The sequence below is a fragment of the Actinia tenebrosa genome, unplaced genomic scaffold (assembly GCF_029948245.1).
Source record: "Actinia tenebrosa isolate PJP-AT-01 unplaced genomic scaffold, QUT_ActTen_1.0 PGA_scaffold14__42_contigs__length_11649687, whole genome shotgun sequence".
In the NCBI taxonomy this organism is placed as follows: domain Eukaryota; kingdom Metazoa; phylum Cnidaria; class Anthozoa; order Actiniaria; family Actiniidae; genus Actinia; species Actinia tenebrosa.
The window spans coordinates 9,746,810-9,759,060 of NW_028292574.1; the positions used below are offsets into that span (position 1 = coordinate 9,746,810).

At 36.4% G+C, this 12,251-nt stretch overlaps 1 protein-coding gene across 2 annotated transcripts in view; it reads left to right on the plus strand.

The window, feature by feature from the left end:
• Nucleotides 1-131: 131 nt before the first annotated feature.
• The window catches only part of LOC116290528 (large subunit GTPase 1 homolog), a 40,525-nt gene continuing 28,405 nt past the window's right edge, over nt 132-12,251 (plus strand). The window contains exons 1-16 of one of the 2 annotated variants that reach the window (XM_089029722.1): nt 132-291; nt 833-959; nt 1,602-1,722; nt 3,372-3,458; nt 3,954-4,040; nt 4,935-4,995; nt 5,107-5,189; nt 5,304-5,388; nt 5,936-6,568; nt 7,041-7,142; nt 7,712-7,855; nt 8,538-8,661; nt 9,062-9,141; nt 10,064-10,207; nt 10,422-10,460; nt 11,374-11,540. In XM_089029722.1, coding sequence (XP_088885848.1) covers nt 202-291; nt 833-959; nt 1,602-1,722; nt 3,372-3,458; nt 3,954-4,040; nt 4,935-4,995; nt 5,107-5,189; nt 5,304-5,388; nt 5,936-6,568; nt 7,041-7,142; nt 7,712-7,855; nt 8,538-8,661; nt 9,062-9,141; nt 10,064-10,207; nt 10,422-10,460; nt 11,374-11,532 — 2,166 coding nt within the window. In that variant the 5' untranslated portion in view covers nt 132-201 and the 3' untranslated portion in view covers nt 11,533-11,540. Of the gene's footprint in view, nt 292-832; nt 960-1,601; nt 1,723-3,371; nt 3,459-3,953; nt 4,041-4,934; nt 4,996-5,106; nt 5,190-5,303; nt 5,389-5,935; nt 6,569-7,040; nt 7,143-7,711; nt 7,856-8,537; nt 8,662-9,061; nt 9,142-10,063; nt 10,208-10,421; nt 10,461-11,373; nt 11,723-12,251 lie in introns of those variants that run through there. The other variant, XM_089029721.1, reaches the window with a different exon arrangement.

Consider the following 12,251-nt stretch of genomic DNA (forward strand, 5'->3'; position numbering starts at 1 on the left):
ATCTATTTATTATTAATAAATAAATAAATAAAAAATAATAAAATAAAATAGAAAAAATAACCACAGGCAACCCAAATCTAGAAATCCTTTTTAGCAAGAGCCGAGAAGGATTGGGTTCAGTTCCCCAAAATGGTGAAAGAACTCATAATTTGCTTAAATTTTCTCAATTGTTTTTACCAATTTTGAACCTAATTTCATATTATGGGAAAGAAGAACAAGACTGGAGTTGGTCAGGGTATATTGAAAGCTCGTTCACGTTTGGCTAAAGGTGGAAAACACGGAGAAAGTTGGGTAAGAAGAACGTTTTGTGTCAACACGTGTTTGAAAATCTTCGACTGAATTGAAATTTGGAGGAGAAAATTGTACTCGAATGCCTATTAGATTATAATTATTTATTATATATTAAAAACTATCAATAAGGATAGCTTCGTGATATTATACATCCTGAATTTAGTCCAAAATATAACGCATTACGAAGTCACTTAAAGTACTAATTCAGAATTAGGAATATTAAGACTAAAAGTTGAAAAAATATTTTGAATATTCTGAATTTAGTCCAAAATCTAACGCATTACAAAGTCATTTAAAGTATTAATTCAGAATTAGGAATTAAGACTACAACTTGAAAAAAATATTTTACCCTTAATTTGCATTTTATTTTACTGTAGATTAGAATACTTTTTGTCTTATATTTGATACCATGATCATCATTATTATCATTATTATCCAATTTATTATCCCTTTGATAGCAGTGCCCCTTGGGTATATGAAAGAATTACCCTGCATGAATAAAGGTCTTTATTCATTCGTTTAAATCTAATTAATACTACAGCGACATACCAGTGAGCTAAATGATGCAGAGGACTGGAAAAGGTTGAATATTAGTTCTATTACTGAACAAAGTAATTTAGATGATTTTCTAGCAACAGCTGAGTTAGCAGGGACAGAGTTCACTGCAGGTAAACAATAGTTTAGAAATTTGCTCATTTTTTTTCGCGACGAAGTAGCTTTCAATGGAAGTCAATCAAGGTGTTTCAATGACATTCTATAGGCACGTGCCCTTATAGCTTTGTGTTTTCGACAATGTTATGGAAATGCCTTGATTGACAGAAAAAATTGCTAGAGGGCGCGTGTGATTGAAAATGGCTTTAGAGGAGTTTATTGTGATTTTCAAAGTTCTGCAAAATCCGTAGTTGCGAGTGTATGATGCAGATGTCAATCAAAATGAATCACTTTTTCTCTTTTATATTCTTGACTGGTGGCATGCAGTAAATTACCTACCTCCTTCCTACCTCCCTACCTACCTACCTACCCACCTACCCACCTGCCCACCTGTCAACCTGCCCATCTACCTACCTATCCACTTGCCCTCCTAGCCCACCTACCTACCTGCCTATCTACCTACTCACCTACCTACATACCCACCTACCCACCTGTCCACCTGCCCACCTACTCCACTATCTAGCTACCTACAAGGGTGGATATCCAGGGCATGAGAAAAATGAAATGGGTATTCTAACTTGGTGGTGTACAGAGGGGTGAGTGTAAAAATAAAATGTCACAGCTTGATAAAATAAGCATTGTTATTTTCTCCTTTATAGAGAAACTGAATGTAACAGTAGTGACTCCCAGTCAAAATGATGGCCTGTTGTCAGCAGAGAAGGCAAAACACATTAATCAAGCACAGGAAGAGAACAAACAACTGCTTAGAATACCTAGACGGTAATATACCATGTACTCTCTGTTATATGTGACAAGAGTTTGAATACATGTATAGTACCCTAATAGGTGCTGCCTACTGCTTCTCATTTTGATGTACTCAGGCTTGGGAGACTGCTTGAGTGATGTAAAATTTATTAGGTATCATCTTCAGATCATCATCATTCATTATTACCATAAGCATCATCATCGTCATCATCATCATCATCAGTATCATCACCATCATCATCAGTATCATCACCATCATCATCACCATCATCATCATCAGTATCATCATCATCATCATCATCAGTATCATCACCATCATCATCATCAGTATCATCACCATCATCATCATCAGTATCATCACCATCATCATCAGTATCATCACCATCATCATCATCAGTATCATCACCATCATCATCAGTATCATCACCATCATCATCATCAGTATCATCACCATCATCATCATCAGTATCATCACCATCATCATCATCAGTATCATCACCATCATCATCATCAGTATCATCACATCATCATCAAAACCATCATGAATTACATGCATGATATCATTAGCATCCTGGAAATATCTCAGAAGGGAAGAATGGAGGGGGTGGGGTGGAAAAATTTGTTGTTAGAGGAACCTCACCATTCATGATTATGCAAAACTAAACTAGAGGTCAGGGAGAATACTACTAAGGAAATTTTGAAAGAAATGCTATTTCCTTATTTCCTGTGTTCTGGGATATTTTGGCCAAATTAAGGTAAAATAAATGAATCCCAGACTTAAAGAGGAGTTGCAGCAAGAATATACATGTATTGATCCCTGATCAGCATAATCATTATCATCAACTACATTATTAATATCCTCATCACCATCATCATCAGTATCATCACCATCATCATCATCAGTATCATCACCATCATCATCAGTATCATCACATCATCATCATCAGTATCATCACCATCATCATCATCAGTATCATCACCATCATCATCATCAGTATCATCACCATCATCATCAGTATCATCACCATCATCATCATCAGTATCATCACCATCATCATCATCAGTATCATCACCATCATCATCGTCAGTATCATCACCACATCATCATCAAAACCATCATGAATTACATGCATGATATCATTAGCATCCTGGAAATATCTCAGAAGGGAAGAATGGGGGGGTGGGGTGGAAAAATTTGTTGTTAGAGGAACCTCACCATTCATGATTATGCAAAACGAAACTAGAGGTCAGGGAGAATACTACTAAGGAAATTTTGAAAAGAAATGCTATTTCCTTATTTCCTGTGTTCTGGGATATTTTGGCCAAATTAAGGTAAAATAAATGAATCCCAGACTTAAAGAGGAGTTGCAGCAAGAATATACATGTATTGATCCCTGATCAGCATAATCATTATCATCAACTACATTATTAATATCCTCATCACCATCATCACAACTGTACATCTTTACAGTTTTATCAGGTTGTCAGAATGTCAGTCACCACCAACAACAGTCTTTCTGAAATAATAATCCTGTTATAATAATATTCCTATTATTTTCTCAAGACTACACTCACCCGGAAGATCACATTTCCCAGCAAACTGTGTACATCTTTACCTTGTCATCTATCATGCTAATGATAATGATTATATTTTTAAATTACAGGCCTCCATGGACAACAACCATGGATGTACAAGAACTTGAATTGCACGAGAGAGAAAGTCTACTTGAATGGAGAAGACAGCTTGCAATGTGAGTCAAAAAATATTAATTAATGCACTAATGTTTAACTGTGTCAAATTGACATCAGATTTTTATATGTCTGTTCTCTTATTGTTGATAAATTGCGTCATCACATTGTCAAAGTAGTTCATACTACTTTGACAATGTGATAGGCGAAATTTATTGTCAAATAAGAGGACAGACACATAAAAATCTGAAGTCAATTTGTTTTTTAGAATAACAAAAACAACAAGAAAAACAATAAAAACGTCGCTCTCCTTGTGATAAAAACAAACAACTGAAAGAGCTTGCGCTCGATGATGACAGCATTACCTGTCTGTCCTCTTATTGATGATAAAAATCAGCCAATCAGCACAAGAGAAATTTGTAAGTTATTGTAAAATTTTACTTTGCTTACAAAGTAAATTGCCATTAAAACGTTTTGCTTAATTTGATAACCATTTGGTTTAAAAGTTTCAGGAAAAGAGTTTTCTCTAATTTGATAACCATTTAATTGGTTTAAAGGTTGCAGGAAAAAGAGCACATTATGCTGACTCCTTTCGAGAAAAACCTGGAATTCTGGAGACAACTTTGGAGAGTAATTGAACGAAGGTATAAAAATAATGGGATAACTACAGTAATCTGCATGGCATTCAATTTACAGTATGATATAATTATGCTCACAATGTTTAAATTATAATACATTTATAAATTAAATAACTGTTATGAATGTCGCTTTCTGATTGGTTTGCAGCGCGTTCTTTATGAGAGCACATTGCACGCGCGCGCACTGTCCTTTGCGTCATTCCTATCTATTATTGTAATTTGTATTTTATAAAAGAAATAAAAAACTTGCTTGCTGTGCTGTCTACAGTCATAAAGCACTTGGGGATTGGCAGAACACTCGAGAAGTGTCCAGAAGCACTCCGCTACGCGTCTTGCTTCTCCTAACACTTCTCTTTTATTCTGCCAACCCCCGCATGTTTTATGACAGCACACAGCACGCTCACACGTTTTCTATTTCTTCATTAACACATAGACACCTAACTGGTCAAATGGGGTCAATACCCCTTGAGGCTAAAGGCTGCATGGGTATAATACAATTATACAGGCATCAGAATGCAAACAAATGGATGAATTTATTTTCCTATTTTCAAACCACACATTATTTCCCTAAAATATGATTGCTTGTTTGATTTATCTGTATTTAATGAATCTTCTCAAAAGTTACTAGTGAACAGAAAAATAGTACTGATGGGAATTAGAAGCAGACTAGGAATAGATAATATTTATACCCTTGGAGCTAAATCTAAAAGGGGTCCATATTTGCAGTGTTATTATAGAAATTATTTATCATTTGTCTCTAGTTGAAAGGAACTTAGAAGAAAAAAAATAAATTATTATAAATTTTTTTTTTTTCATAGTATAGTAGTTATAAATTATGCGTTCGGTGTGTGTAATGAAATAAAGAGAATAAGAGAAAAATATCAAATGTTATTTTTTCAGTGATGTTATTGTTCAGATTGTGGATGCTAGGAATCCTCTGTTATTCAGATGTGAAGATTTGGTAGGTACAAATATTGCATAGGAGGGAGGGGTGGGTGGGCACAGGAATGCTACTTCTGTACATTGTTGCTCAGTGTTGGGAAATTGTACACAAAATATTGCTATTTTGCAGGAGGTTTATGTAAACGAAAAAGGTCCATGTAAAGCCAATCTTCTCCTCATCAATAAAGCTGATTTTTTAACACTGGGACAAAGGTATGTATTACTATTTTGTGGGATACCTGTGGTATTCTTGGACCCAGGTTCCACTTGGTCACACTACCCCTTTAGACACAGGTAACCCACTGTTACTATCTCTCTTTTTCTTAGGTCTATGTGGGCAAGTTACTTTAAGGAAAAAGGAATCAGTGTTGCTTTTTGGTCAGCTCTTGCAGAAACAGAAAGGCTGCTCAAAGTATGAAATTAAAGGAAATTTTGTGACAAATCAATCCACTACTGACTTTGATTATATTTATATATTTTTTAATTTAATGGCTTTACTCAGGCCATATAACAGACTCAAGCTCCTAACAAGCTCAGCCTGAGAGATTTGCAGAGAGACCCTCAAATTGAAAGAAGAATGTTTACAATATTGCAATGATGCTTTTAAGAGGATATTTTATTCCATGATTTAGTGCTAAAAAAAGGTCCTTCTTTCACGAGGGTAACACTTATTAGCCAGTGGCTAACAAACCTGTGGCCCTCATTCCATGATCGAATTTGAATTTAAAAGTTGATTTTTGCATAGGGAGGAAGACCGGAGAACCCGGAAAACCCTCGAAGCACAGGAGAGAACCAACAAACAACTCTACTCATATACCACACCGAGCCCGGCGGGATTCGAACTCAGGTCGCATTGATGAGAGGCGAGCGGACACACCGCTACACCATCCGTGCTTCCCAGTGCTGTTGTTTTTAGTTATGTGAAATTAAATTTGGCTAATTTTGATGTAATTTTTAAGGAAAAGGAAATACAGGATGAGGCTGATGAAGCTGAACGACAGTCTCAAACCAAAACTGATGAAAAGCTTGAAAAAGATGATGACAATGATGATGATAATGATAATGGTGATACAACAATCACATCAAGATTTTCAAGACTCTCTACAGATGACAATGAGAATCAAACAGAACAAGATTTAAAGGAAACTTTGATTGAAAAAGATGAGGATGACAAGAAGGAAGAACAGGAATGTTTACCAGTGAACTGTGGAACAATCACAAATGATACCAAAAAAACCTCTAAAAATACAGCTCTTCAGGAAGGCATAGAGGATGATAAAGAAATAGAGGAATGTGAAAAATATTTAGATAAAGACAGAACTGAAGATGCTGCTGGTGATGATAAATTAAGGGAAGGAGTTTTAAGTTTAATAGATGATAATTTAAAGAAAATTGAAACTAATAGCGAGGAAAGTTCTTCAAAGAGTGCAAGCAGAGAGAGCAAATTTATTTTGGACCACTCTGGGAAACTCTTGACCAGTGAGGAATTTATAGAACTGTGTCAACTGCTACATCACAGAAACATGGAGGACAATTGTGATACTTGTGAAGAAATGAAAGATGGAAGACCAAACATGACAACAATAGGAATGGTGAGGTTTTGAGCTAGAGTATGCAATGTTTATGCGGATAAATCTTATATCTTTTTATTCTAGTCATTCTAGGGCTTTCGCACTAATTGAGGACAATTTTCACTCATTGTTTACATTTCCCTACTCATCTTCAATTGAAAAGATGTGTCAATCTAAACCCCAGAAATGTAAAGATCACCTTAATATTACAAAGTAGACAAAGTTTTGGCTAATAATGTTGACAGACTATAGCTCAGAAATAACAAAATATTAGAGCATAATATATTGCTAGCAAGATTTTTCATACTCATATTAATGTGCTCTTTTTTGCATTTCTGATTTTCATATTGACAAAACTGCTTGGTTTAGGGGGGGGGGGGGGGGGAGAGTCGAGTGACTTTTGAGTGCAAATGGCCCACAAAGTATTCAATGCAGATCAATATGTCTAGATTTCTTACTGCTAAGTGATCCCATTATTATGTTCTGTTAACAGGTTGGTTATCCCAATGTTGGTAAGAGTTCAACAATTAATGCTATCATTCAGCATAAGAAAGTATCAGTATCTGCTACACCTGGAAAAACGAAACATTACCAGGTAAGGACTGATGGTAGTAGCATGGTATCTGTATCTGCTACACCTGGAAAAACTTATAACACGCTACCAGGTAAGGTTTAATGGTAGTAGTATGGTATCTGTATCTGCTACACCTGGAAAAACAAAACATTACCAGGTAAGGACTGATGGTAGAAGCATGGTATCTGTATCTGGTACACCTGGAAAAACAAAACATTACCAGGTAAGGACTGATGGTAGTAGCATGTGGTATCTGTATCTGGTACACCTGGAAAAACAAAACATTACCAGGTAAGGACTGATGGTAGTAGCATGTGGTATCTGTATCTGGTACACCTGGAAAAACAAAACATTACCAGGTAAGGACTGATGGTAGTAGCATATGGTATCTGTATCTGGTACACTTGGAAAAACAAAGCATTACCAGGTAAGGACTGATGGTAGTAGCATGTGATATCTGTATCTGGTACAGTACACCTGGAAAAACCAAAAAATTACTAGGTAAGGACTGATGGTATTATTGACCTTAGTGTCTTACTCCACCTTCATCAATATACAAACATCTCATATATTTTTGCTGTTTGTTTCAGACTCTAAATCTTAGTCCAAGTGTTTGCCTGTGTGATTGTCCAGGTCTTGTCTTCCCATCATTTGTGTCCACTAAGGCAGAGATGGTCGTTAATGGAATTCTTCCTATCGATCAGATGAGGGACCATGTGCCTCCAGTTGCTCTAATATCCTAAAAAAATATTTCATTTTCCCCTCTCCTCTCCAAGAGTTCCTCTCCTGTCCTCTCTTCTTATCGTCTTTCCTTCTTCTTCCTTTGCTTTATGTTTCTTTTTTACCCTGTCTCTTTGCTTTGCTTTGCCTAGCTTTTGCTCTAGTATCTATGAATGTTATTTGATGAAAAAGATTAAAAGAAAAAAATAAATAAATAAATAAAATTAGAGCTTGATTCCAGGCAAACTCAATTGCCCCTTTTTTGGTGTAATGTTTTTCCCATTTCAGGTTACAGACTGTAGTTCTAATGATAAGTTCTTCGTTTGAGTGTATCCAAACTTGAAACTTGAAACTTGAAAATATAGAAATAAAACTCAAGGGAATAACTTTTGTGGTATTAAATGAGAAAAGCATTATATTCCAACCTTAGGTCTGTCACCCTTATTTTATAATTAAATAGTTTTAAATAGTTTTTCTCTGTTTCTGATTAACTTTTTTTTTGCATTAAACATTTCATTTTCCCTAACATTTTCATTGTCATCTTGCTCTGTCATTATTCTCTCCTCTCCTAGAGTTCCTTTCCTGTCTTCTCTTCTTATTGTCTTTTTCCTCTTCTTCCTTTGCTTTGCTTTACCTAGCTTTTGCTCTAATATTTATGGATGCTATTTTGATGATAATTTTCTTAACAAGTTGAACGTTTGTCAGAGAATCCCTCGTGAAGTTCTGGAGGCAGTTTATGGCATCAACATACCAGCTCCTGAAGAGGGTGACGACTCTGACAGAGCTCCTTATGCTGACGAATTATTAAATGCCTACGGATGTAAGTATTATAAAAGATAAGTAAATATAAAAGCATGTGGTGTGCTTTGTATTGCCCTTCAAATAGACCTCTTTACCTTGGGCGTAATGTTTTAATCCCAGTTCAGACCACATGTCAGTCAATTCTCTTGAGAATAAACTTCTTTGTTTGAGTTGTATCAACATTCTTTTATCTTCTCATGCTCAACCGTGAAACGAAGAAAATAGCTAAAATTAATATTTTCAAAATTGAAAAAATCAATTTACTTAAGTAGAAGAAAACCAAAAAAAAAAAAAAACAAGACAAAACAAAACAAAAAAAAAAAAAAAAAAACCAAACAAACAAACAAACAAAAACAATGATAAGGCACTTGTGATAGCCCCGGATCCTCCTCTGACTATGGTTTGTTTGTTTTCATTAGATATGCGTGGTTATATGACTTCCCGTGGTACACCCGACTGCCCTCGTACTGCTCGTTACATCCTCAAGGATTATGTCAAGGTAAAAAAACTAACAGAAAAACAGTAATGATAAAAGGGTAAATTATACACCGTGAAAAGATGAAAAAACTGACGTTTCGGACGCTAGTCCTTCGTCGGAGTAAAAGAGGAAAAACACTCAACTGTCCCAGAAGCCCCTTTTGTTAAACCTTATACCCATCTCGTACCCAGAGCTTGCGTTTCTTCTGGCCTACAGCAAAGAACGAGGGCTCTGGCATAATCCATTTTTGAGACCAGGATTTCTTGGACTTCCGGTTCAAGAGCGCATGTGTTCAAAGACTTGCCAAAAATTAAAAATATTTTTCCGATTTCTAGTTTTTTCTATGATCTTTGCTTTGATTTTTACTTCGATTTTTGCTTTGATTTAATTTTTACTCTGATTATTTTGATCGGTTATATATCTGTTTTTCGAAAATTGCGCATGCGCCAAAAAATGGATTATGCCAGAGCAAAGTCCTTTGCCAGAGCCCTCGTTCTTCGCTGCAGGCCAGAAGAAACGCAGGCTCTGGGTACGAGATTAAACTCACACCACTTGAATGGTCATGCGCACGAATAAGGGAATCTGTTTATGTAGCTTGTAGTTTGTAACGTGAGATGAACGAACGCACCCTCCCATCCATCCCAACCCACTCCCCCAAAAAAAGAACCAATTCGGTTTCTGTTTATGATAAAATAGTTAAAAAGCTTAAACATTTCCATACACTGTTCCATGTGACGATTACAGAAAAGTACTTTGTGACAAGCTGTTTCTCTCCATGCTGATGGGGTTCCTGTGAATTTGGCGGGAACTTTCGCGCCAAAACGCGCGTGCGCTCTCATCGGTAAAACGACTTTTAGAGATAACGATGTGATGCTTGGATTCTTATATGGGAAATATGATCTCAATGAAATGATTCAAATGTTGGAAAACCATGTTTTCGTAGGGCAAACTACTCTACTGTACCCCTCCCCCAGGGGTCGAAGGTGTTCAATTCCAAGAAGGTCGGTATTCTACAGGAAAATATGCCGATCTCGCTGACCTGTTGGACAAGAAGAGAATGGAGCTGAGTACAAAAACTGGTGCTCGGGTAATTATCAACCAGAACCTACGGGATACAGTAGTTCCTGCCTGCTAATTTGTTTCATTTTTTGTCTCATTTTTCTGTGTTCTTTTCCATTTTTCTTTGTTTCCGTTTTCATTACATTCACTTCCACTTGCTCGGTCTTATTATTTTTTACCTTTCTCCTATGTATCTGATGGATTGTTCATGAATTTAACTGTTAGTATTCTTATATTCTCAGCCAAAAGTCAGCTCAGTTGATCAAGAATTCTTCGCTAAAGTGAGTATGGTTGATATGGTATATTAATTAATAATTATTCGCCGAAGGCGAAGTGAATATCGGGGAATATTTACCGAGACACAGGTGATTCTTTCAAAAAAAAAAAAAAAAAAAAAGAAGATAAAAGGCATTTTTTTCCGGTAACAGCAACAAAGCGGCTGGCCGCCATTTTGGATTATCGCTTGAGGTGATAATCGTGTGATAGTGTGAGTTTCTCGACCAGTCAGTTTTTGTATGGCTTTCCTAACAAGAAATACTATGTCTAAATAAGTATTTTCAGAGAGTTCTGTTGTCTTATGTTGAATCCCTGCAGAGTGATAAGCATTTAAAATGTACCAAAATTATAATAGCGAGGCTGGTAGGCCCTTGGTTGTTGTTTCCATACAAACCTTTCTAATTCTAAAAGCTGTAGCTTTTTATCATTTAATGTTAATACACTGAAATTTTGGAAGATCTTTAATTTCGATATGCTCCAGTTTCTAATGAAAGCAATGTTGCGGACTTTTTTAACTGATGAAATAAGGTATCTCAGTGGGAACGTATTTTTCATATGGTCTATTATCATATGACCCGTATCTGCCCGTGCGCGCGCTCTTAAAAAAACCTTCGGGAATAAAATGGCGTGAGCAGAGCTGTACGGCTTTGAACGAGCAGGGCCGTTCGGATTCGTACGGCCCTGGTCGAAACCTGCGACCGTATTGACATAATTTGCAACTTTTAAATTTATTTTTTATTAAGGGTCATATGATAAAATGCTTATTGACTGAGTTAGGTCGGGCCGTAAGGGAAAATATTTGGCTCTCGGCCATCTGTACGGACGCTCGGTCCTTACGGCATCACCTCGAGCCAAATATTTTCCCGTACGGCCTTCCCACTCAGTCAATAAGTACATATTATTTGTTTTTTTTTTTAGAAAGAGGTTCGTCACTTCTTTAAGGGCGCACCTGTCATGGTACCAGGACAGATGGATGGAGTTGGTCAGATGACTTCAGAAGGTATGATCTACAAACCATGGAAAAAACATCACAACAAAAACAAGAAAGAAAAGCTGCGACGACTGGAGAAAAAATAACCCCAAAGGTTTACCAGTTTATTAGAATATATGATAATTCATGAATAATTCTTATATATCTTGAAACTACAGTCAGGAGTGACTGATCTGAAAAAGTCATTCAAAAATGAATGACTTCACTGCTAAACTGAGGTGTCACGAAGCTTGTGGAAAAAAGTTAACAACAAAAAATAAAAATATTTCCTCCATTGCGATAGATTCATCGATTATTATGTTTCTGTTAACAAGTGCTTATTAGTAACATTTTATTTTGTTGGCCTGAAAAGCCATTTCGGAGAGGAAAAGTGACTTCTCAGTTTTGCAAATTCTCTCGATTCTGATTGGGTAGCATTTCTTCTTAGATAAGCTGGGAGTCATAATTATTTCATCTTGTAATATAAATGGGATTAGTCCATCAATAGTCAATCTCCCCTCTCCCCTCCCCCCTATTTCCCCTCCCCTCCCCTCCCCCTCCCCTAGGGCCGAGCTACGCAGGCTAGATCTCGAGAATGGACTGGTTAATCTTCTTTCAAACTTATGCACTAAAATATTTACAAAACTTTTTTAATGCGGTTGCTTTTAAAGTGTGCTTCGTGCAAGTTGCTTTTCGGCGTTGAAACCAAAAACCTCTGCTTTTGCCCTCGTTGTGGCGCGCACGAATGCGAGAGTAGGGCATAAAAATGAATGGCCACAAACAACAAAAGTTCTCGCCAAATATAAAGAAACTCCGTCAGTATCAA